Source organism: Larus michahellis, chromosome 7, assembly GCF_964199755.1.
Source record: "Larus michahellis chromosome 7, bLarMic1.1, whole genome shotgun sequence".
Lineage (NCBI taxonomy): Eukaryota > Metazoa > Chordata > Aves > Charadriiformes > Laridae > Larus > Larus michahellis.
The window spans coordinates 48,309,644-48,334,566 of NC_133902.1; the positions used below are offsets into that span (position 1 = coordinate 48,309,644).

The window sequence follows — 24,923 nt, forward strand, 5'->3', positions numbered from 1 at the left end:
TCTGGGGCCAGGTTCACCTGAAAATAAAGAACATTACATTTTTTTCCCCTAGGAATGTGTAAGTCTTAACTAATAGTTGTGTATGTAATTTTTGAAGTCCTGTTTACATAAATGCAAAATGCTTAACTTTTTTCCTTCAAAACATTTACAAAAGGTCAAGAGAATTTTAGGGTTGAAAGATAAACAGTTCAGAAGAACTAGAAAAATTAAAATTACACACGTATGCACTTACTACAAACCTTTAGGCAGCCTCTAATTAAGTAATCACTACTTCTCAGCATTATAGTAGATGCTATCATAAGCTGTTAAATTGTGTAGCAGCTTGTAATACTGTTCACTCTGTTTATACAGCATAAGGACTCTCTGGAAATTATTTAGATTAGTGTATCATCTTCCAAATGTATGCTAGTCAGTCAGGACTGAGATGTTCCCAAGCTCAGCTCTACAAAAGCCCAACAGAGAACACAGTTTCTTCTTGACAGGCCAAGATACTGACTTGGAGATGCGAAGGTTCTTATTCAAACATGCAGACCCTCTGTCCCTTGCGAGGCTTAAGCAAGACTTGGTCGTGGTGCATGTCTTTGGCAGCTCCCCCCAGCAACCAGCTTTCACCACAAGAATGCTGCTCAGGAAAGGGTCTTCCCCTGTGCTCTCCAGGATATGACTTTTTCCATGCTGCTTTTACATTCAGAGCAAAACTACCTCACAAGGCACCTGCAGGTGACCTCTCTGGCAGCGGCTCCTCTGCTCACCTGCACCTGCCTTCCTCTCCCACATCCTCATGCCACCCATGTCTCCTGACCCCCTGCCTCACCACTTCCCTGTCTCATTTTGAGTCTCCCCTGAAAACAGTTTTTCTCCTTTTGCTAGTCTTCCCTCCACCTCTGTTACTCAACTCCATGGCCACCTTGTAGCCCTTGCTGCAGCCTCGTTTGACACGGAGCGCTCAATTCCTCAGCTTGGCTGAGCTTTGCTTGAAGCACAGAGGAGAAAGCCTGGAGGCTGAAAGGGCAAAATTAATTTCCAGTGATAGCAATTTACACCTGGTTGTAAGGTCCAAGAGATCATTTTACCACACCTGGATCACTGGCATTCAAAGATACTATCTCAGGGGTAGGGAGTGAGGCAATACTCCACCCGTATCTGGGGTCACTATAGGTGTCCACTTAAAATAGCTTATGCTGCTTAGAGAAGGCAGACTTGAGGTTGGAGACTAATAATGTGCTTCAGTGCCATCCTCCTGATTACCTTGCTCCTGAGCGAAGCTCAGTAGAGCCCAAAAGTGTGAGGTGTATTACCTCTACCCCAACACTCTTTGCAATGCTACAAGCACTTGGATAGTGAAGTAGTAACAGATGGAAGGAGAAATTAAAAGGCGTTAGCGAGGAAATAAGCTGCTTTCATTTGAGATTTGAGCCAACAGACTAAAACTGTATGATATGGTAGGAAAACAGCAAAGTTGAAGAGCAATACAGCTTGAAAATTATTCTTGTATCTGTAAAGAAAGTAGTTCTAAAATAGGAACCTCACTTTGGGATTGGAAATGAGATTTGCAAACTTGCATTCTTGTATTGTCATTTATCGTCGAAACATGCCCAGTTGATTTGTCTGGATTTGAGTGAAATTAGTCTAGCAGCCAGCGTTATCTCAGCGCCCTTGTCCTGGTGACAACTAGGTCACCATCGTACATCCTCCCCATCAGCAGCCACGTTTGCTGCCCCATCAGAAAACACATAACACGTATATTGTTATTGATAGAGCATCGAGCATATGCCAAGTTCTATATGCTTTCATTAAACCTGGTGGAAACTGGCCAACTATAGTTAAAAGTTATTACACACGAGAACCCAAAGAGGATAATTACCAAACCTCATTTATTTTGAAAATGAGGCTAATTAGGAATTAGCCAAAGATGCGTGAAGCAGAAAACCAGCAATGGCAAGGCAGCCTCCCCACCCTGACACACTGCGGGCTTTCTGCAACATGAGCAGTGCCAGGACCCTTCAACTGGTTTGACCAAAGGCCACAAACCCAACCCAACTCCCCAGGAACCCAGCAGGCGTTTTGGGCTGCAGGGAGGAAGTTTAAAGAGCTGATGAATGTTGGCTGGGCAGCCCTGTTCAAGGTGGTGGGGTGTTGTGGTTTGGGATTCTGGATGTGGATTCAGGAACACAAGGATTGGGAGCAAAGGTAGACTAACAGAGAGAGAGTCCTCTTTGGATGCTGGCCACAGAGAAAGGGCTGACCCTTTGATCCCTCAGCTTTTATACTGAGCACGATGCAGAGGGGATGGAATACCCTGTTGGCCAGTTTTGGGTTACCTGTGCTGTACGCAGCTCCCACAGGTGCGACCGCTCTACACTTTTCTGCTTCCGGCCCTCCAGTTGGGCATACAACAAAGTTAGCTGACCTTGGTTATTACAAGCAGGAGCCTCTCTGCATAGCCATTTCTTGGCATAATTACAAAAAAACAGGTCTTATCTCTCCGAGAGTGAGATATATGCTGTTAATTTCAGAGAGTTCAGTTAGAAGAGGCTTAGCTGCAAATTACTGAACAGAAAACTGCTTCTGTTTTACCTCAAACCAGGATGGGGCAGGGGAGGCCTGCATGAGGCGACGCCACCATAAGCAAGGGGACGCACCGCGGGGCGGGGGAAGTACCCCCTTCCCCTCAGGCACACCACACCTGAAAGAACGGCGGCTCAGGCCCCACACCACGGCCACCCCTCAGCCCCGAGGCCTCACCGGAGGCCCGGGCCCCCTCAGGGCAGCCGGGGCCCCGCCGTGTCGCCATGGCGACGCCCCCGCCCCGCCCCGCGCCGCCCGCCCAGCCAATGGCGCCTCCGCGCCCGCGTCACGTGAGGGGCGCTCCCCCGTCGGCAGGGGGGGCGCGGGGCAGACGTGGACGGCTCCCACAATGCTTGGTGGGAGGTTGGTGTCGCCGCCGCTCGCGCCGCTCCGGTGAGGCAGGTAGCTCGAGCCCCTCCCGCGCGGGGCCGTTGCCAGGCGACGCGGCCTGCCCGGGGCCTGCCGGCGTGAGGGAGGGCGAGGGACGGTGAGGGACAGGACAGTGCTGGGAAGGTGCTGCCGTAGGGCCCCGTGTCTGCCCGCCCTCCCCGGGCCGGGTTTCCGCCTGCCTTCCCCTTTCGGACTGGGGCGGGGGGGGACTGCCGGGGCACCGCAGGGCTCTCCCGGGGTGGGCACGGGACTCGTCACCCGTTTCTCCGCCGTCTGGGCCGCCGGGGACTGCTCACGAGGGAGTGGAGGGGGTCGGGGGCTGCGTTTGGGATCAGCCGGGATGAGCGGGGGGATGCCGGCGCCTCCCCCGGCACCGGCTGCCTCCTCCTGCCCTGTCACTCGAGGTTTGCTGCCGGCAGCCGGTGCGGGAGGCCGTCGGTGGCACCTCAGGCCTCCTGGTCAGATCCCTGCTGTCGCAGGGGTCTGTCAGGGACTCCTCTGGCCGTCTGTGTCGGCATTAACCTTTTTGTATAAAGTTTTGCAGCCCAAAGCAGTGCCATCCTGCTTCATGCAGGAACCACATTAACCTCTTCCTACTCCAGCTGCCATTGGAAATAGTACAGATGATCATGTTGAAGCCACCATATAAGTAGGCGGTAGGTGAAAGGCTCAAGTTCCCAAACTTTGGGATGCAGCTTGTTCCGTTCCCTTAGTTTTTCAGAATCTTGATTCTATTTCCGAGGTCTCTTTTTTTCCTCTGCTTTATGGGAAGGGATTATATGGGCTTGTGGTTTAGGATTATTTCCTTGTCTGATCATACCCGATGATGTCAAAGTGGCTTTATTTGTTGTGTCCTTCTGTGGTGCTTTAGTCTGTAATACGGATTTCTGAAGTATGCTGTAGAGTGGAAAAATTAACGACTCCGCCTGCATAATGGAGCTGTCACAACCCTCAAAAGCACTATCATATACACTTGACGTTAGGACAGAAACTGTGTCTTAGTTCCGTGTTAAGCAGGTGCGCAGCTTGCATCCACTTCACGAGTTTATATTTTATGGAAGGTTATCATGAGAGGCAGACATCCTGGCAAGAAATGCCTTGATTAAGTTGGTGCTGAAGGCTAGTGTTTGCAGGAGGGTAGGCTTGCTGTTACACTAGATCTACCTAGAAGCTTGTTTGGTTTTTATGAAACTAGTCTGTTTTTAAGAAACTGAAGTATCCTGAGCAAATCATACTCACAAGATCACTTTCAAACACTTACTTGTAAAAAAAAGTTATGAAAAGACATCTGATGGGTATAAAACAATTATTGTCAGATCACAAATTGGAGGACCAATTTGTTACAAAGGAAGACTGGAACCTATACCACTTTATACTACTTTTCTAAATGCTGCCTCAGGACCAAGTGCCATCATAACACACAACTAAATAAGATGGTAGTTGGATCTATCTTAAAAAAAAAAGAAAGTACTGTAAAATAGGCTCTGGTTTCCATCATCCAAGTTTTCCTGCTCATGAGAGGAAATGAAACTTAAGCCACGTATGATAATTCATTTTTATGAAAGCAGTGCAGGTTAACATATGTATATTAAATTAGGGACAGTTGAGTAACAGAGGAATGACTGTTCCGGTTGACTCGTATATATCTGTGGTCGGCTTTCTCCATGTTTCTCTTTTTCATGAGTTCTCTCAGCCCCCATTTGCAGGGAGGGCTGTGAAGTGCAAGGGTGCAAGCAGAAATCAATAAAGATGGGCCAGAAGCAGAGCACACAGGGAACTGTAAGAATAGCACAAGAATGGAGTGATGCTTCCATGGTGTGGTGTCCCTGTTGGTCATCGCTTGGTCATCTCCCTGGAGAAAGGGTAGTGTTTTAGTTTTAATGACCCTTGTTGTATTTCTGTGAACTTTTCTAGTTGCCTTGTGAATTCATGTAACATTTTAGCATTGACAGCATTCTGTGACAAGCAGTTCCACAGGCTAACTGCATGTTTTGTGAGGAATCCATAAGCCTAACACCTGCTGGTTGGATTTGATACTCCTCAGTTCTTGCATAGGATGAGATACCAAACCCAGTCCCTGTTCGTTTCTATCTATCTGTAATGGATTTATAGATGATCTGTAGTGGAAGTGCAGTCTTTTGTCATCTTCAGGTGTTTGATGGGTATAGAATTTTTGGAGGAACATCTATGACATTTATAACGGTATGGTGAATTACTTTGTGCAGTTTTGAACAGATGTTTAAAAAGACACATAAAGATAGTTCTAAAAACACTACCTGTCTTTAATGTTCTTTCTTCAATCTCTACCAATGTAAGTGTATGTCAGACTTACCAGTTGGCTTCATCTGTAGAGCCTTATTGTTTTGAAAGCTGAGTAAAGTATGTTTTTCATTTTGAAGATGTAGTAAACTCTTTTTCTATATTAATTCATTTTCAAGTAAGGCTGAAAGTTTTGTTACAGTATATGTATTACACATCTCTACATATATGTGATCTTGCAAATAAACTGATTTTCTTTCATTAGCTTCATTTTTTTAAATAGCTTTCTGATTCTGCTGTTAGGAAGCTGAGGAAAAAGTACATCTTTTCATTGTGTGGGTTTTTAAGATGATGACGACAAAACCTGATTGACTGGTGATCTTAAAACTGTGCATCTGAAAACGATTTTTACCTTGTGTGACTTCATAGTACACAAAGAGAATTGGCAGATTTTAATGGAGGCTTATCTTCTGTTCTAGAGACTAATATCTCTAAATTTAAATAGGAAACTTGAAGAAAGCAACCATTTTTCTAGATTTATGGAAATATTTATTTACATATAGAATAGATGTAAAAATTGAAAGAATATCTCTAAAGGAGTCTTTATCCTTTCCTTTGTCTGTTGTCTGTGCATACATGCTGTAGTTAGGGACATACAGATTCTTTGTCCTTAGTTGTAGGAGTAAAACAACTATTGTTAGATTGAATATGGAAAACCTTAATGCTTTGGAAATACAGCTGTGGTTGTGTTGAATTATATTCCTGAAGTGTTCAGGTTTCTGATCAGAGGAGATTACAGATTAAATTTAGCATATGAGGTGAATGATGGGACTCAGTGAAAGGTTGTGTTACCCTGAGTTACGCATGTACTGTACAGACAGATACGTATTTTCTCATTTTAAATGGCTGAAGTGATGGCATTTCCTCAACTTCACTTAAAGAACATAAAAACATTTTGATATTTCTATTATTTGTTTTCGTTTTACTTGACTACCTCTGAGTAGTCTCCCTGGGGTGTGTTCAGGCCTTTCCAATAAGCATACCCTCACAAAAAGAGCCGAAGAGTATTGTTAGCCAGTAAATGCATTTATTAACTTTTTCTGTTTGTTCTTATCTCATCAGATAGCTCAACATGAACTTTAACCGTCAAGATCATTTAAAAAGTGAACAGAACAATATTTTTCCTTCTGAGAGCTGGCTACAGGATTTTGAGTTTCTCCTGCAGAGCTGTCCTATTCGCTACCTTTTCTTAAAACAGGACATGGAGCTATGTTCCTTTCTTCGCGTTAGGTGCTAATGAAGTTATTTGCTTCATCAGAGGAAATGCAGATCCATGAAATTACATTCTGTGCAAGTAAGTTAATGAGGGGAATTTTAAACTTTGCTATCACATCATTATTCTTATATTTATATTGATATAGGTCCCAGAAGTCCCTTTCAGGATTGAGTTCCAAGTGGTAGAGGTGGTTATTGTTGGAGAACCATTACAATTTAAAGCTCCTCCGCAGTTTTGTCATGCTCTTGAGCTGCAGCTGTGCTTATATGGTTACAGCATAGTTAAGAAAATGGATGCCATGTGCATTCCACGTGAGTTGTCCTGCTGGGAGCACGTGCGTGAACTCAAATAGAGATACATAAAAGTTTCTAGAACTGCAGGTTTAATTTCTAGAATGCTTCACTTCAGCAAGCTAATCAAGAGCAAGTCCTACAGTTGCTTTGTTTTCTATTTTTGTGTCCAGCTGATCAAAGCACTTTGTACAATAGGGAATTCTGTAGTGAAGTGCTGAAATAACAAGCGTACCTGGTAAAAGCCCAGAGGTATTCAGTAGACTACAGGCAACAGTGGCTTCTGTTGCTGTTACGACTTTGGTGAAAGTCTCATATACTGTACAAGTAAAATTAGAAGATTATTAATTTGGAATTTATTTAGCTAATGTGATGCATCTCAAAGCAGGTTGAAGTATGACTGCTGATGAAGCTGAATTTCTTAAATCGAAAATCAGAACACATTCTTGATGTTATCATTGTTACGTGCATCTTTCTCTCTGATGAGTAAATACACTTGAAAAACCCAAATATTGATTATTATTCAAAAAGTATCCTGATGTATATATAACCTTTGGGTAGTGGGAAATAGGGGAGGGGAGAGTTCAGGGAGTTCAGCTATTTCCTCTCTTTTATGAAGAGGTGGTGCTATTTTGGGAAAATTTGGATTTCTAACTTTTCAGAATAGAGTCCTTCAGTTGCTAAGGCTTGTAAAGCACCCTTAATGTCATAGTTTGAAAGGTGTTGTAAACATGTCAGTATTGCACATGAAAGCATATTTCAGCTGTATTCAGAAATCTGTTTTCTTTTGCAGTTTATGACTGTATGGAACTTGAGTAGCATCATCTGAGGGAGGCAAAAAACTATTTTTTTCATAATCTCTTAAGCGATAGGTGTAGTACATGGTAGGAGTCTGCAGAGCAGTGTTAAGAGTTGAGGAAGTGTTTGCTTTTGGCTTCATATAAATTCTAGCAGTTCGCCCACTTGTAACAGGACAAACTTGTGTACTGATACTTAGCAGATAAGTAATCCTTCTTTTAAGGCTTGTCTTGCTGAACTTTGGATGTTTTGATTTAACGTAAGGTTTGAAGAACTTGAAGGTTTTAAAAATGTGTCTTCAGTCTTGAAAGACTTTCTGGAGGCTATGTTTATACTGTTAAATGCCTGCTGTAGATTTTCTGCTTTTTATGAACAAATGTTTAAATACACAACTTTTTCTTTAAGTGACTATATTCCACAAAGCTTTAATTATCATGCCTTTAAAATTAAATACTGTATAAGTATTTATACATTGGCTTTGCAGGCACCATTTCAGCCTGCTCAGTATTTATGTAATACTGATAGACACATTTTGAAGATTTAAAGAAAATGGAGACCCAGATAAGAAAAAAGACATTTCACGTTTAAGAAATTCTTTTGGGAGAGCTGGATTACATTCCTTGCTGTCCTTATTTCTTGATTTCCTGTTTGATAGTACGTAAGTTGTGTAAGTCCCTGTTTGTCAGGGTGCTTAAGCATGTACTCAGTAAGACAGTTTCATGAAAGCACATTAATATTATTGCTTGATCAAGACCTGGATCACGTTTCCATCTGGCATATCTTTACACATTTTTCCTCTCCAGCCATTGTTCTTGGTTGTTTAGACTATAATTGTCCTGCTAAACAAGAAGACTCACAGCTTGAAGGGTGCAAGTGCTGCAGGAGTACTGAGGCTAAGCAGTAGTGTTTCAATCTCCGCAGGTATCTCTAGGTGAGGATTTATGGCAGTTCAGATAAAAAATATTTGAAAACATGACGTTGATGTCAGATGTGCTGCTTCTTTGCGGTTTGCGTAGACTAATAGGTGCTATTCAGTTAGGACTCTGATCTGAATTCTAGTTGAAAATCCTCCTTGTGCCCCGTTTTAAGCCTGAACCCAGTATATAGGTTGGGAAGTTTGATTAGTCATGGTTGACTCTGTTGTTTTTGCTTTTACCTTAATTCTTCTTCCTCTTGATATGTGTTTTGTTTTAGGTTGTTGTTAACTCTGTTGGCAATGTCTATGATTTTGTCTGCCTCTGTGGTCCGTGTAAGGGATGGACTCCCATTGTCTGCATCTACCGATTACGAGCAGAGCACAGGAATGCAAGAATGTAGAAAATATTTTAAAATGCTCTCAAAGAAACTTTCGCAGCTTCCTGATAGATGTACCCTGAAAACTGGGCATTATAATATAAAGTAAGACTTCTCTCTCATATATTTGTGACATCCTGGGTTGTGTTAACAGTTTGCATTAGAAATGATTAATCAAACTAGGATTAATTCTTGGCAGTATTTATGTATCAGAAATTTAAAAATGAGAATTTGTAGAAAGATTTGAAACCTACTCAAACTTTAGTGGAAGTTCTATTTTGAAATAGACAGTATTTTTATGAATATCGAAGTCCTTGGCCTACTAGAAATATTTCTTTAAATTTCAAGGTTGTTTCTTACATGAAAATGAACAGACTTGTTCTCCCTCATGCTATTTCAACTAGTATTCATTGTTTTCTCTTTTTAGTCTACACAAATTTAAAAAGGTACCCAAGTACTTTCAAAACCCGGTATTTCGGAAAACTTGTGGTTACGATGTTATCAAATTAGGCCCTTTTCTTGTACCTTCAGGATTTCTGTTGACTTCAGAGAAAACATGCCCTAAAACCCAAGCATAACTCAATAATTATTTCATATGGCAGACAGGGAGTGAGGGAGTGGGAAGGGTGGGAATGATTTTTCTAGTGTGGAGGCAGTGTGTAGTAAAGCCTTAAATGGTTGGATGGAGTTTTATCTACTGCTCCATCCAGCACTTTCACAACGAAGCTTTTTGTTTTCTCTTCACGCTCTTGTGTTTTGTTTTTTTTTTTTTTTTATAACTATTCCTATTTTTTTTGAGGCAGTAAGGTTGATAGGCATGACAATGCTGATTAAATAGTAATTCAGAAAATGCTCTTTTTTCCCCTCTTTGCAATGTGAAACTTGGATTATCATGAAATAATTTTTTGAATCTGTTAGTTACTAAGAATTTTGCTTTATATGTGACCTTTCTCCTTAGTATTGGTAACTAGGTGCACCCGTGTGTAGTTGGTAATTCAGTTGCACTTTAGCTGAGCTAAATTCTGATTCTAATTTAGATATGCTATTTTAAATGAGGTGAGTAATTTCATCCTAACCCCTAGCAAACATGTAGAAGTTACGGCAGTGGAAGGTATACCACCTGAGTGATCCTAGAAAGTGCTCAGCCTTCTCCATCTCCCATTGGTACTGAGTTTCCAGCATTTCTTGGGATTAGGCCTGGCATGGACTCACGCATTTTAGAAAGGACCAGCTGCCCTCCCCCTCAATCTGAAGATAAGTTTTTGCATTTTTGGAATGCACCTGGTCACATATTCTGCATTTGAGATGAATGAAAAGCTATTATGGGACAAACCTGCTGTGTTTCTATATCCCAAAAGCCTTATGTTATTTTCTGTTCCATGTGTTTGAGAGTGTGTACTTATGTATACACACAAACACATATTGTATACACATACACATAAATGTATAATACAGCTTCTTATATGATGGTACAATGTGCTGTTGAAGTAAAAAACTGCCTAGAAGAAAATTGTTTTGCTTCTGGAATAGTGTTAGACTTTCCATTAAGCATTAATTCCTTTGCTACCCCAGAGCAGTTTTTGCTTTTCTGATTATGAGATCAGACTCATGAAGCAGCAAATTACCTGGATTTAAATTTGAAGTCTTTAATTTGTTGTCTCAATTCTAGCTTTATCAGTTCTCTGGGAGTAAGCTATATGATGTTGTGCACTGAAAATTATCCCAGTGTCCTGGCTTTCTGCTTCCTGGATGAGCTTCAGAAAGAGTTCATCACTACCTATAATATGATGAAGACAAATACTGCTGTCAGACCATACTGTTTTATAGAATTTGGTAAGGATCTGACTTTTTTTTTCCTTCGTTCTCACACTAAGACAAATGAGTATTTAAATAGATGTGCAACTTAATGCATACAAACCAAAAATGTCCCAGGCAGTTTGTAGCTGTTTTTCAGGTGGATTTAGAATCTGATTTAACTCCCTTTAAAGTCAATAAAGAAATACTTCTGTGGGCATTAAATTAGGCTACTAGCATTTTATCCCAACTTGTTTATAATCCTTCTCTTCATTCCAGTAGGTTTTGATTTAAGCCTTGTGTGACCATATCTGGAGTTCTTCTTCTCCTAGTTAATAATACTAGGAGTTGTTTGACTTTGTACCTGTTGAAATACTTAACATGTAAAGGCATTGAGCTCCATAAACTTCTCAAGTGAAAAATTGCAATTTCATGTTTGCTCTTACTTGTGCTGTAATTTTTGTTCAGTACCTGAAAGGGAGAGATTTTTATTTGTCTTATGATATAGCAATGCATTTAATCTTCTGTCATGCAAGCTCTAAATACAACTAATCTCATATATACCAGATAACAGCTGTTATGGATTCCATTAATATCTGTCACTTTAATACTATATGTTAGACAGTTATTTTAAATATTCTTATAAAACGCATTAGAGCAAAAAGAACTGCAGTTTCAGAAATATGGGGGAAGATATTCCCGTTTGTTAATTCCTGTCTGTTATTCAGTCAAGCAATTTTTAGCAATTTTTGTATAACGTTATTGTCTTCCTTACAAAGATTTCTGTGAACACTCTTTTTTTTTTTTTTCCCCAACACCTTCTTTGTTTTACTAGTTGTTAAGTTAAAATGTAGGTCTGTTACATTCTTTATATTTGTATAATATGGTATTAATTTTCTCCACCTGAATATTTTGCAGGCACTTTTCATACTCAAGTAAGTTTATACTCGAATGCAGGAGTTAATTTTTTCATAAGGATATTTATTAAACTAACAGAAAAACTAGAATAAGTGCAGTAAATCCATTGTATTAGCAATGCATTTAGTCTCATGCAGTGAAAAATCATTAGTTTATACACAGTTACTAAGTAATTAGATTTCTAGAGCTTAATTTTTTTTTTTACTGCAGAATTAAATAGCCCATGATATATTAGTCACAAAATAGAAATAGCCATAGAAATTCCAAGGTAAATGCAAGCATTTCAAACAGTATATTTCAATTTGTGAAGTATGTAGTACATAAAGCTGCATGGTCTTGGATTATTTAATTAACAAAAGTCCCTAAGGATTTACCTTTTTGTCCTAAATTTTACACAGATAATTTCATTCAAAGGACCAAACAGAGATATAACAACACACGTTCTTTATCAACAAAGATGAATCTTGCTGACATGCAGACGGAAATCAAACTGAGACCGCCGTATCAAATTTCTTTGTCAGAACTTGGTTCAGCTAATGGGTTCTCACATTTATCCATGGCAGAATACAAGGGTACTGGTAAGATATCGGCAGGTAAGTTTCAGACTTCTGTTTCTATATCCTTAGATGAGACTGATGCAGGGTAGTAGAAATAATCTTTCTTTTGATTTTTTTTTTCTTTATAAAAACTTTTTTCCCTTTGATATTCTTAAAGCATAAAGCTGCCATGCCCTTACATGTATGATACCTGTTTTGTCCTCTGCTCAAAGTGCGTATCTTCCCAAGGCACTCAGAGAAAGAAATGGGTCTATTCAGTGGACCTCTTTACTGAAGAAAAAAAATATCTACAAGAAAATAAGCAAATGAGGATGAGCACTTAACAGGATGATCTTCTTTCTTTTCCTGACCTTTTTAAGATTTATGAAAATTTTTATTATTTCTGCCCAGTAGGACCCAATGATGACATAAACTAAGAGTGTAGTGTCAGGAGTTCAAGCAGCTGGAGGGAGAGGTATCACTTTAGGAAGCATCCATGACAGAGAAAATCCAAAAAGCTGTGCTGGCTAAAAGGTGTACTCTCTGAAATAAGTGCCTTGTGTACTGTGTTAATAATAGCACTTTTGTATATACTTGCTACATTCGTTTAAGTAGTCATTATTTTTTTAAAGCTTTAATTTATTTCATGTAGGAAGTAAATATAGAATTATGTGGTTGAACTGGTTTAAAGGTTTGTGCTATTAAGTGAATGCTCTGAATCAGTTTGAGGCTCACCTTTACCTGTTTCCCACCCGGACAGAAAACTTAAAGCTTACCAGGTCCTTGCACAAATACATGGACTCCATGTGTTAAACTCACATAATCTGATTTCCGTCTTCCAAGTTTAGTGAAGCAAAATCCTAGGTAGAATAAAAGGAAGTGTTGATTTTAATTACTTAATATCTTCCCCTTCTTTTCCAAAAGTGCCTCTGTCTATAAGGCCAGTTATCCTGGGCAGACATACACCGATGCCATTCACTTTACAGTGGCAGGGTGAAAAATGCAATCATAAATCTAAACACTTCCTACAGTTCTGTAATATAAGGGATCGGCTTAATTTTGTGCAGTTTATATATATATATAAAAATAAGATCTCTTTGCTGGTGTATTGTCCTCATTACTTTATTTACTCATAAGGACTCCTTGAGAAGATTAAGAACTACTTTGTACTGAAGATGGAAAAAAACCCAACAAAATTGCTAGGGTGCCCTGTTTGTACTGCTGGGGCCCTGATCCTGAGAATTCTACGTGCTATGAGGCGGTGTGGAAGTAGCTTACAGTCTCTGTATTTGCAATTTAACAGCATTAGAGATTCTGGACAACTAATGAAGAAAAAGTGTGAAGATGTTTAAATCGTTTAGAAGAGCAGAATCTTTTATGCAGTACTAATACACACCTTTAGTCATCTGCTACTTATATGTGTGGGCCATTTTTAAAAGGATGTAATGCTGTGATACTATTCTTTTGCCACTTTTGATGCTTATGTTGTTGTTACCTTTTAATGTCCTAGTGTAATCCTGGCTTGTGGAAAAGGTTATGGTGGCAGAAGTGGTACCTTGTTAACTCAGAAAATTGTCTACATTCGAACTTCCTCTCCACAACTTGTCTTACAGAAGCAGTTCTGTTGTCCTCTTTTCTTTCCATGTTGTCTTTCTTCTGGTTTTTTTTTTCCAGTTTTTTAACTCTCCTCTTCCTTTGAATTCCATAAATCTCTCTGTTCACTCATCCACTTCCTTCCTTGAATTGCTCTGGGAGCTCATCATCAAAGGGCTGTACATTATGAGAGGTTTACACTCTGCTCCTTCTTCAGCTCTTCAAATTTTAGATGCTATTGAATAACAGTGTCTTTTTTAGTAAGTCTGCTAATAGTTTTATAATTCTTTACATTCATCACTTCTCTCCACCCTTGGAAAAAACTTCCTCTGGATGTTTGCTACCCACTCAGTTGGCTAGACTTCAGAGTTTCTCCTTTGCTCTAAGGACAAATTCTCTCAAAAAGATATGGTTTGCCTAGCGTAATTTCCTGAATCTGCTGCCCTGTTAAAAATATGACAAGCTATAAGTGAATTAAGTATGTTAAATCAAGTTGGGTAGCATGCAGAGGTAGGAAGTTAGGTAGACGCAAATCTTGTTTCGTTACACAGAGTAGCAGAATTTGATGCGTTAGTTATGGCTATGCTGGTGAAGCGTTGTCTGTTAGTCGCTTATACTTGTAAGCATCCAAGGTGTAGCGTCTAGGCCTCTTATGTTGTTAAAGTAATTAAAAATAGCAGCCCTTTTCCTATAGCGAAAGTTGTGCTGTGTAGTGAGGAATAGGGGTAATTATTAATGTGTGAAGCATAAAGTGTGCAGATTATGGATAGAATTTTGCTTCAAAGGTGAATGTAGGTGTTGGCAGGCATTAGAAATAGGGTGACAGCATGCTGATGGGTGATGTTCTAGGTTAGGATAAATTTACCATTTTCTGAGCTTTTTTTTTAATGAAGGAACAGTTGTCAAATCAAAGTTACTTTTTGCCTGATGGTGCACTCAGTGGGGTTTTTTTACATTTTATTTTAAAATAAAGATCCTTAGAAGTAGTGCAGTCTCTCATACCGTGTAAATTTCCTAAATTTTTATTTAAATTTCAACATTTTAATTCAGAATTTGTGCTCTATTGATCCTTGGCTTGTGTTAGAGAATTTTTGATATTGCAGTTATCATATCTCTAAGATTGTGGATGTACTGACTCAAGGTCAGCTGTCCTTTACCCTTCCTTCTCTGACACTCCTTCATTCTTCTGGTTTTACCTCTGTGTTTTTTTGTGTTTAAATGATTCTTGTTGCTTTGATTGTAACACTAAAAGTTATTAAACCCTGGAGAGCTTCATGACATCAGTAGCAGTATGCAACGTCCTTTAAAGTTTTTGTATTTGTTTTCACATTTTAATAAGAGAGAAAAGTTACTATTTTATGATCCTTCATAGGATCTTGATTTAGCTGACAAGACTCTTGACTTTTCCCCTCTTGGTTCTCAAGCAAGTGTTTTAAATACTGTTTTAACACATGATATTTTAAAGTTTCCCTGATGCATGGGGAAACTGTGATTGTCTGGAGAGCTGTGCATGGAGAGCAGTGAACTAATTTTATCCAGCAATTAATGAAATGCAATTATTTTTGGCTAAAAACAGTCACTTACACCTTCAGCTTTTTGCCACTCTAGATGAGATGGCTTAAAAAAAATCCAACGCAAACCAACCAGTTACAAGTCGCTGAAAAAGAATGGTTTGGTATGCAAAGAGCATATCTAACGTTAATTGAGTGATTGCTGGTAGTAGTCCTCTAATATGCACTACAGTTAGAAAAGCAATAAGCTCTGAAAGTTAAACATGGGTTATGCTTTTGTTTAAAAAACCCAACTGATTACACTATTAAATTCAGCGCAAATGAGTTAACTGAACTAATTTTGTGTTTTATTTTTAAATTATCACACAGGCATAATTAGACAGCCCTGTCTGCTTATCAATGTGAAGTAGCTTTTGTCATTTTTTCTTTAGGTTCTGTAACTTCATAAACTGTTTGGAAAGCCTTTTTCCTAGATGTGTGCAATGCAGACAACTGGGATTGACACCCCTCTCTCTATTAATGTTACAGTTCATTAACCTCATTGTTCACATCTTTACACTTCGTTGATTTGAACAGAATGATTTAAGTATGGCTCAGTAGTCCTATTGTTTTCCCAGTGTTGCCTAGACTGTTAAGAGTTTTGCGTTGTTTCTTCATATTTGCTTTCTGTTATTAATTCTGGAAAGGGACAGTAATGAGGAACATACACAACTGTTACATACTCGTGACCCTAAATAAGCCCGAAGGAGTGGGTGCGCATGGAAAGACAGCGTGTGTTAATTTTAATGTGTTCTGTAAGAGACTTCTAAGCGCTGTCTGGAAGGTCGGTATAAGGTTGTAATATAGATACTGGCTTAGTTTCAGAACTGTCTTTTTATTTGTGTTTTGGTAGCACTCACTGGCTGTATTTTTTAAGGTAGGGAACTGTAATAGCTTTGCCTCATAGTGTTCCGTTCAGCAAACAAGCTAAATCAGTCTCAATAGCTCTGCTAATGTATTAATGTTAAAGGAAAGTGGAGGTTGTGAGAGGAGCTCTTAAGTACGTGACTTATTAGCTGAGTACTAATTGTGGACAAATTTCGCTAGCAAGTGCATCATTTGCCATTGATTTCCTGGCATGTTTGAGCAGCTTTCAATACTATACTGGATAAGCTGAATGTATTGAGTTAAAGACTAAATATAATAAGACAATTATGTATGTGAATTGAAGGAAAATATATATTTTGTTAAACCTTGTGTTGAAATTTTCTTCTTCTTTTTAGAAAAAAAAATGGCACTTTGATATTTGCGTCAGTGATCTTTTCATGAGCTAGAAGCCACTGAAAAATGAGATTATTATTTTACTAAATTTCTAAAGACATTGCTTTGACCTTTGATCTTTTTTTTTTGATCTGTTTTGCAGCTCCTCATCAGCGTCTGGAACCTGTGACTCTGCCAGGGATTGTCTCATTTGTGCTTAGTCTGTTATGTGGGGCTTTGAATTTAATTCGTGGCTTTCATGCCATAGAAAGTCTTCTCCAGGTATTGTTCATGGTTATGAATTTAAGAGTTATGCATCATAGCAATCATAATATCACCGTAGAAGATGCTTGCTATATGAACTAAGTCTTACCAGTTTTATTTTCAGAAATATTGTTTGTGAGGTCAGACCTCTCTTTATGAAACCTGTATTGTTTGTGGTCTGTGCATCCTTCTTGAGTGCGATGCATCATTCATTGAGGCTGTGAGTTTCAAAAGCATTAGCAGGTGGGTGGCCAGCTCCTTCCCTAGGTACCTTGGTAGCAGTGAAAATGTGAACATAATGTTCTGTTTTCTAAATTTATGCCAGGATATGAGACATTTAATTTTAATAGATTTTATTTAAAAACACTTGAGGGAAAGGATGAACAGCTTGGAAAATCTGGCCAATTTTTTGGAAAGGTCCACAGAGCAGGGATCTTTAAACAGGTTTTGTAAAATTGTTTTTCAGAAACCTTTTTTTAGTTTCTGTTTGTTTTTAATAAACCTTTTTAAGTAGGATGCTTCTTTCCCTTTGTGTGCTGAAAGGATCAGTGTAAGGGAAACTGTCAAGTGATTTCTTCTAAACTGTCCCCCCACAAAACAACAACACACTCCTCACCAAACAACCTTCCCAACAAACATTTATTTGTTTATGTGAACTCTCTGCTCTGAGCTCCTTTTGGTTTCTTTCTGGTCTATTTCTTGTGCTAGTTGTATTCTCATTGCTAGAATGAAAATAATAGTGGCTAATGATTTCAAGTAATTCAGGTGAATATGCTGCTACGAAGCTCACGTGTTACCCAAAAAAAAGGCTTGCTTAACATTAAATGGCTCTACTGTTGTGGCGATGGAGGTAGAAACTAAAAATCCTATGGAAGTTGGATAATAGATGATCTTTTTATTCAAACATACATCTAGACTTTATAACTGCATTGCTTTTGATACCTAAGGGACTTTTTGGGGAAGTAAGGTAAAGAAGATGACCTGTATTCCAGTTGTCTTAAAAAATTATTAATATATGTAAAAATTTAATAAAGCAGTAATGTTTGAGGTCTTAACATTTCCTGAAGCCTAATGAATAGATGAAGAGGGCTACTGAAAGTTTTTCGTGCTAGGTCCTTCTTTTGAGTTGGTTTTGGTTTGTTTTTTAAAGGAAAAACAAGAACGAAATAGTGAACATACATCTCTACTTTATCCCTAATTAGATTTTTCTATGTTATGCACGCTTCACTCTGTTTATAAATAGGAGTGAATTCAAAGTACACTGGAGTACGAATAGTACTGAACAGAATTCTGTCGCTTTTTGTGATGTTTTTAGAACTTGTTATGTTACCTTTCTAAAGATGATTTTTTTAAAAAGGAATAGCAATATTAGATTAACCTATTTAACTGATGATAGGGCAGACAATTCATTTTATTCTATGTGTTACTGCATCTGGAGGTACTAGATGGCAGTACAGATGGAAGATTATTTTTTCATTTCTGACAAATGAGGCATGCTATAATTACATTAAAATTTCTCGTTATTTACTTTATTTTGGAAGAATCCACAAGGTTTAGGGATAAGTAATCCAAAACGTGATTAATAGAACTTCTGAGAATTCATTAAACATCTTCTCTCTGAATTAGTGTTTCCTTTATGATCAGTGTTTTTATTTCAGTCTTAGCAAAACTTTGTTACAATCTGTAGCTGTGCTCCAGTAAATGTGCAGTGGCACCGAGGCAAAGATTTAAGTATGGTATAGGAGTGTACGGCATTGTGTAGGTAAGTTTTATGTGCAGACATACAAACTTTACACTGTAGATGCACATGCTTCACACGGAACATACTCTGAGCAGAAACAAGTTCCGAATCGACCACCTTCTTCTCAAAATGAAATTCACATTCAAAGAAGAACATTTTCATGACTACCCATTGCTTTCATAGGAAAGTTTTTGATTGTTGCAGATGTTTGAGATGCAGTTAGAATAATCACTGAGCACGTAAATTTATTCTGCTCAGCTCTACAGGAACTACAACAACCCATTTGAATAAGTTTGAAGGAATTTTGTTTTGTTTTTTAAACACATAGTGGAAAGTTCTGTCACTTCAGATAAGTTTTTCCGTCTTTTCCTTGGGGAAAACTTAATTTTCCAGTAGTCTCTCTGTGATAAATTTATGTGCTTTTGTTTGTTCTCACTGCCATGAAGGCAGAGCTGCCTGTGTTGTTCTCTGTGTAGAATTTTACCACACCCTAGTGGACAGTTTCTGTCTTTTCCTTTTGTCTCGTTTCCATTTTGTGAAGCTGGAAGAAGGCACAATTCTATAAAATTGGTATTAAAGGTAGTTACCAGTGTTTTCAAAGGCATCTGGAGAAGGTAAGTGTCCAGTGTTAGAGGTGGACTTCCTTTAAGGCCTGTGAAAATCTCAACATTAGTTGTCTATTGTGAGTAAATATTTTGGTCAGATTCCAGATCATGATGGATTTTTTCCAGACATATAAGCAAGCAATGATTAGTGCTAACTCCTTTTGTTTGGTGTAGTATAGGAATTAGGAATTAGTATAGGAATAAACCTCTCTGTGAGACTATTTTATCATAGAATAATGAATAACTTTCATACTGTAAATATCTGGTATTTCACTGAAACATTGTAAAACATGGCTTTTGGTTTTATTTTCACAGAATGAAGGTGAAGATTTCAGCTATGTTATTGCATTTTTTCTTGGAACAGCAGCCTGTTTGTACCAGGTGTGTTCTTCTGCTTATTTAGAAACATTACCCAGTCGTGCATAAATGTCATCATGTTTTCTTAAATGTCACAGATACTTGAATAGGGTGGTTATAAAAATAATTTCTGCTCTGTTTTATTTCATTAATCATAAACTATCATGCAGTAGATTGATACAAAGAGCTTATGTTTGCTGACATTTTTCTCCAGTTAGTTGATAAAGAGATTTGGTATACTTTTCTGTCTGGAGCTTATAATTTATCTCTAAAGTCACATGGAGTTTATATCATTTCCTTAAAGTAATAGTTTCATAGTTCAAGTAAATCTAACCAGCTGAACAGCTTCTCTCCTTTGGGAAGATGTGAAGTAAATGCAGTAATACCTAGGCACTACACCCCAGAATCTTCCTTACTTTGTACATTATTGTGCATTTCCTTCCTTCTCAAAGCTTTTAGCTGCTTTCCACTATGTTTTCTTTCTCCTGTCTGATGTTTCACCTTCTGTTTCAGGTCTGTAGGTTTTCTGTTTCTGCACCTGAATTTGATTTTCCTATATAATTTGTAGCAAGGTGTTCTGGTGCCCGCTGGCATTTGTCATTCAGTGACACTACTGTTATGTTTAGCTGTGACTATAATGTCTCATGCTCAGTTGCTGTTATTACAATTCTTTTGACTTTTAATCTCCTACATGTGGAGTGGAGTATGCAGCTTCTACTTGTTTACATGTGACAATGTTTAGTACAGTGTCAGACTGTAAAATAAAATAATGTCTCAGAATTTTCCTTTTATCTCACCCTTTCTATCAGTCAAGCCTTTTATCCAGGTTACAGGTAATCTCCATGCTCTATATCTCTAGCAAAACGTCACAGTACAACTTCTGTTCTTCACCACTTGTTGGGTTTTTGTCAGCCTCTGCCTTCAATAATTCTTCAGATTGGTGTTAGTTTTCCGTGCCTACGATCTGTTCCTTATCAGATAAGGTGGAGCTCCTCCATTATTTTTTTGTGTGAAAAAAACCACATTCTTCCCTCCTCTACCAAATTAGAAACCTTATTCTTTATAAAGTATTCATGTCTTTGCATTGAAACATAAGGACACGTGTCTTTCCTCCAATGTCTGAATTGAATAGATCTATTTTAAAGAAAGAATCTGTGCAGCTCGGAATGTGGGCTTTTTCTTAATATTCCAAATTTATCTGTCAAGACTCTTGTTCTGCACCTTCTAGTGTGATTCATACAACATGTAATTGGTCATTTTTCAGAACTTAGAGGGCTGGCAGTTCTATGGCATGTTCTGATGTTCTTTTGCCACATTTAGGAGTTCAGGAGATTAATTGCGTATGTTGCATGACAACACATTTCATTATCATTCACCCACAAGGCGTCCATAATGTTGTATTCTTTTATTCAGTTAATAACAACATGGCAGTGTGTTTCTCTAATTTCCAAGCAAATGTTTGCAGGCTAGGTGTGCAGGCAAAAAATGGGACTTACATGGAAGAAGATGTTTTCGGTTCACTAACATTCCATGTATAACAATGAAGAATGCAATTTGCTCATGATCATTAGGAGCCAATAAATGTATAAACCGAGGCGTTTCTATGCCAGCTCTTTTTGCATTTGAAATGAAGCTCTTTGGACCAGGATGAGCATCTTCATAGTCTAGCTCTAAATATGAAGAATGCAAGTGAGAGTAGACAGCACGAAGAAAATCCTCTGCGACTTTTTGAAGTATTGTAGTAATACAGAGGATGTGTTGAGTGGTCAGTTAAGGCGGCAGGCATATATCTGTATCTATCAAACTGAAATAATAATAGTATTCCCTTTACATTTTCACATATGGTATGTGATCTTGATATTTTTAGAGTGTCTAAGGAGAAAAGTAGCAGCTGTTCTGGTATTGTGGGAGAATGGTCTGTCACCATCAGCATCTACCACGAAGCCTCTAAAACCTTTCATTTCAAGATGATGCGATCAGTATTTAGGTTCACTTTTATATCGAAATAAAATTTAAAGCTTTAGGGCACTTTCTTAGCAGCATTAAAAGATGAACTGCGATTTGTAATTGCTTAAGGTTTTTTTACATTTAGGATGACTTTATTTTTTTTTGGTACACTTGAAAATGCCATTTTCAAGTAAACTTAAGTTATTCTATTTCTGTTTTATGGCCTATTTTGCTTATAAAACTGTAACTGAGTATTGCAACACTGACAAATTAGCAATGCTGTAATGTTCACAGGGGAAGTTAACTAAGATTACGAGCTCTGATAATATGTCCAAGAAGTCAGGAAATGCCTGTTCCAGTTCATCTAGAGCTGACATGTCTAGTGTTCCTCCATGCTTTCTAGTCTCTTCTGAAGAAGAAAATGTACCAAAGTAACAACTGTCTCAGTTGTACCTGAAGTGCAAAGAGTGCAAAGTGTCAGGAGCTGAGCTTTCAGTCATTTCTTAACATTTATTAAAATTAAATACGTTTTAAAAAATCAAAAATCAAAATCTTCTCTGAAGCTCTGAGGAGCCTTCTACATAAAAAAGCATGCTCAGTAATTGCCATGCTGACACTTCCCTTCAATAGAAGAAAAAAAGCCCTCAGGAGTTTCGTAACAGCACTTGTTATAGCAAGGTGTTAAAACCACAGAGCTTTGGCCTTTTGGCTGGTGCTATGTTGTTTAAGTGGCAAATCTTTTACCGTCTCAGACCTCAACTAAGGAAAAAAATAAGCTCCAGAATTCATTTAAAACAGATCTTCAGTAAAATTCACAAACATTCAACATCACGTTGCAGTGACATTTTAAACTTCCATAGTATTTTTGGTTTTTTAAACCCTTTGTGTATTAATCATTTTGATGAAGCATATCCTGACCCTTTATTTTAGTTTTGGAAGCAGTTACACTTCTTCATTGGCAACGACGCTAGGAAATTATCTGAATTCTTATTGCTGAGGTGCTAGTACCAACTAATTGCTCTTTTAGATGTGATTTGTAAAACTGCCAGCGCGAGTAGGTTGCATTTGCTTTGCTCAAAATGGCCAACCAGGTTCAGAGGGATTCCGTCTAGATTCTGAAACATGAAGATTACTTATCTCTAGTTTTACTTTGCTTTAGAGGAAGGACATACAAATCTTACTGATATTGCCAGTACTCACATCTCTGAAGATACTTAGATATCCAGAAATCACAAGTAGTTTTGTTGATCTGAGCCATGGTTACAGTAGAAATGCATGCTTTATAAGAAAATGCTTATGTTTCAAACAGAATATAAAGAAACCTCAATAAATTGCATTGTTCGGTTGTGAGCGTACAATGCTTTTGCCCTTTTTTGAGGAACATGAAAAATGAAAGAAAATTAAGTAGATTTTCTCTGACTGATAAAACGTGGCAAATGCACAGTAAGAACAGAAATGACACTTAGATAATCTAATGATGAATGCTGTTAAAAAATTTGTGTGAGCATGCTTATATATCCTCTGGGAACAGATTTGGAATACAAAGTAAGCCCAAGTGATGTTGTTATCTACCTTTAAGCACGGGCAGGACTTTCTTCATCAAACAGAATCCAGAGGGAGCAAACAATTTTTTTGTGGAAGTCAAGGAAGTAGTTCGAACAATAGCAGAAGTAAAAATAATGTCCACAAAAAAGTACTGGACAGCTATGTCCTTTTAGAGACGAAAACTGAGGCGAGAGACTTGAACAGATTTTCAGTTGCAGTAGGATGAAGGCAGAGTTGGAAACTGCGGGCAGTAATGGCATCGTTACACCACAACATGTAGAAACTGACCCTTAAAATGTGGCAGAACTACAGTAGAGTTGTTACGTATTTCTCTCCACATGTGATCCATCCTGCACCACCTGAAGGAGGATGGTGGATGTATGTGTACCTCTCCACATCCACCAGTTAATCCTCTGCATTAACCTTAGCAGGACACTGTGGTGGTATTTGGGTGATTGCCTTGTGCTGAGTATTCCCAGCTTCAGGTCCCCGGTATTTTCCCTGTCCTTCCCATTGCTTTGCCTGAAGAAGACTTAACACTGGCTCTGGTTCCTTCTTTATTGCTTGGGTGGAACAGAATGTATTTTAACAAGAGATTGCCAGGAACGTCCACTTTGCTTTGTCATGAGCCACTCGTTATTGCAGGTTGTAATCAATTATTATGAGAGAATTGTTCTCAAAGAGGGTTTAATGGAAGCAAAATATAACCTTGTATTGATAACAGGTACTTTTCACCCTTCCATGACTGCTAAATTGATACTGTTCTTACACATTTGATCTAGAGTTTTACTTGTTTCAGGTTTGTAATTTCTAAATGACCAGATAATGTTTCTTCAGTGGCAGTTATTCATGTGGTAATCTGATTTCTTTTTTCTTCTTGACAGTGTTACCTGTTTGTGTACTACACAGGCTGGAGGAACGCCAAATCCTTCCTGACTTTTGGGTTAATTTGCCTGTGTAACATGTATCTGTATGAACTGCGCAACTTGTGGCAGCTCTTCTTTCATGTGACTGTAGGAGCATTTTCTACCTTACAAATTCGGCTGCGACAACCACAGGGAAAGTCCCCTGATTACAATGTCTGACAAGTCCTGCAACATTTAGAGGCAGTCTTGTTCCAACAGTTATTCACTCTCAGGAATGTAACGCTGTTCTCCAAAAGAAGAAGCTGTCTGGACGGGGCTTTGGCTTTTTTTGTTTTAAGAGGGAAACAAAGGAATACAGGACTAGAGGGGGAAAATGGATCATATCCATGCAGTGAAATGCATGTAGGGGCACCAAAATTGGGGAATTTGACTGGTGGCATAAAAAAGCTCCGTTTGAAAGTATGTTAATGGAAGAAATATACAGAGTTATGTCTTCTGCATATCGTGCAAGCTCTTCACTTCCAAAATCAGTTTTGCCTTTGTGAGGCAGTAGGGAATAGGCTAAATAATAATAATAATGCTATTGCATATTAGTGAACTAGATTTGGAATATGTAAGATATTAAATTTTGGAATGTTTTGTTTCGCATTGACATGAACGTGAATGTTTTCTTAATTAAAATGTATCCTGGAAACTCTGTTTCTGGGAATCAGCTTTATGGCACCTGTGGCCCTCTGTCTAGTGCTATAAATACTTTAACTTTTTTTCATTTATGATTTCCTTTTAATTATCCTTTGAAAGTGATCTATGTGGAGAGGGTTTCTTTTTAGTAATTATTCAAAAAGTTCTGCCATTTAACCCAGGATTTTTGCACGCTGCTTCTGTTCGAACTCTGGAGAGGTTGAAAGGAAATGGATTGGTGAGTAAATGGAGTGACTTGTACTTGTTGGACTATTGTTCTTCTTTTTATATACTTTTAGAAATGGATGAATAATTAGCTCAAATCTGAGATAAACAGCTGGCAACAGGAAAATAATAAATCAATCTGATTATCTTAAACAAGAAAAGACCAGGGACTTTGTTTATTCTTCTGGCTTCGTGAGTTGGGTGTTTTTGTGCTGTGATAGAACCTC

General features: G+C 38.4%; 1 protein-coding gene across 3 annotated transcripts; it reads left to right on the plus strand.

Moving 5' to 3' along the window:
* Positions 1-2,825: 2,825 nt before the first annotated feature.
* SEC22A (SEC22 homolog A, vesicle trafficking protein) lies at positions 2,826-24,857 on the plus strand. Of its 3 annotated transcripts, none has more exons than XM_074594151.1 (8): positions 2,826-2,970; positions 6,340-6,571; positions 8,776-8,979; positions 10,544-10,707; positions 11,985-12,179; positions 16,629-16,747; positions 19,391-19,456; positions 23,809-24,857. In XM_074594151.1, the coding sequence occupies exons 3-8, from the start codon at positions 8,798-8,800 to the stop codon at positions 24,007-24,009; spliced, it is 927 nt and encodes a 308-aa protein (XP_074450252.1). In that variant the 5' UTR covers positions 2,826-2,970; positions 6,340-6,571; positions 8,776-8,797; the 3' UTR covers positions 24,010-24,857. The 3 variants fall into 3 exon arrangements, with proteins under 3 accessions (XP_074450252.1, XP_074450253.1, XP_074450254.1); XM_074594152.1 differs by having other exon boundaries at positions 2,854-2,931; XM_074594153.1 differs by having other exon boundaries at positions 2,882-3,055.
* The last annotated feature ends 66 nt before the right edge of the window (positions 24,858-24,923 follow it).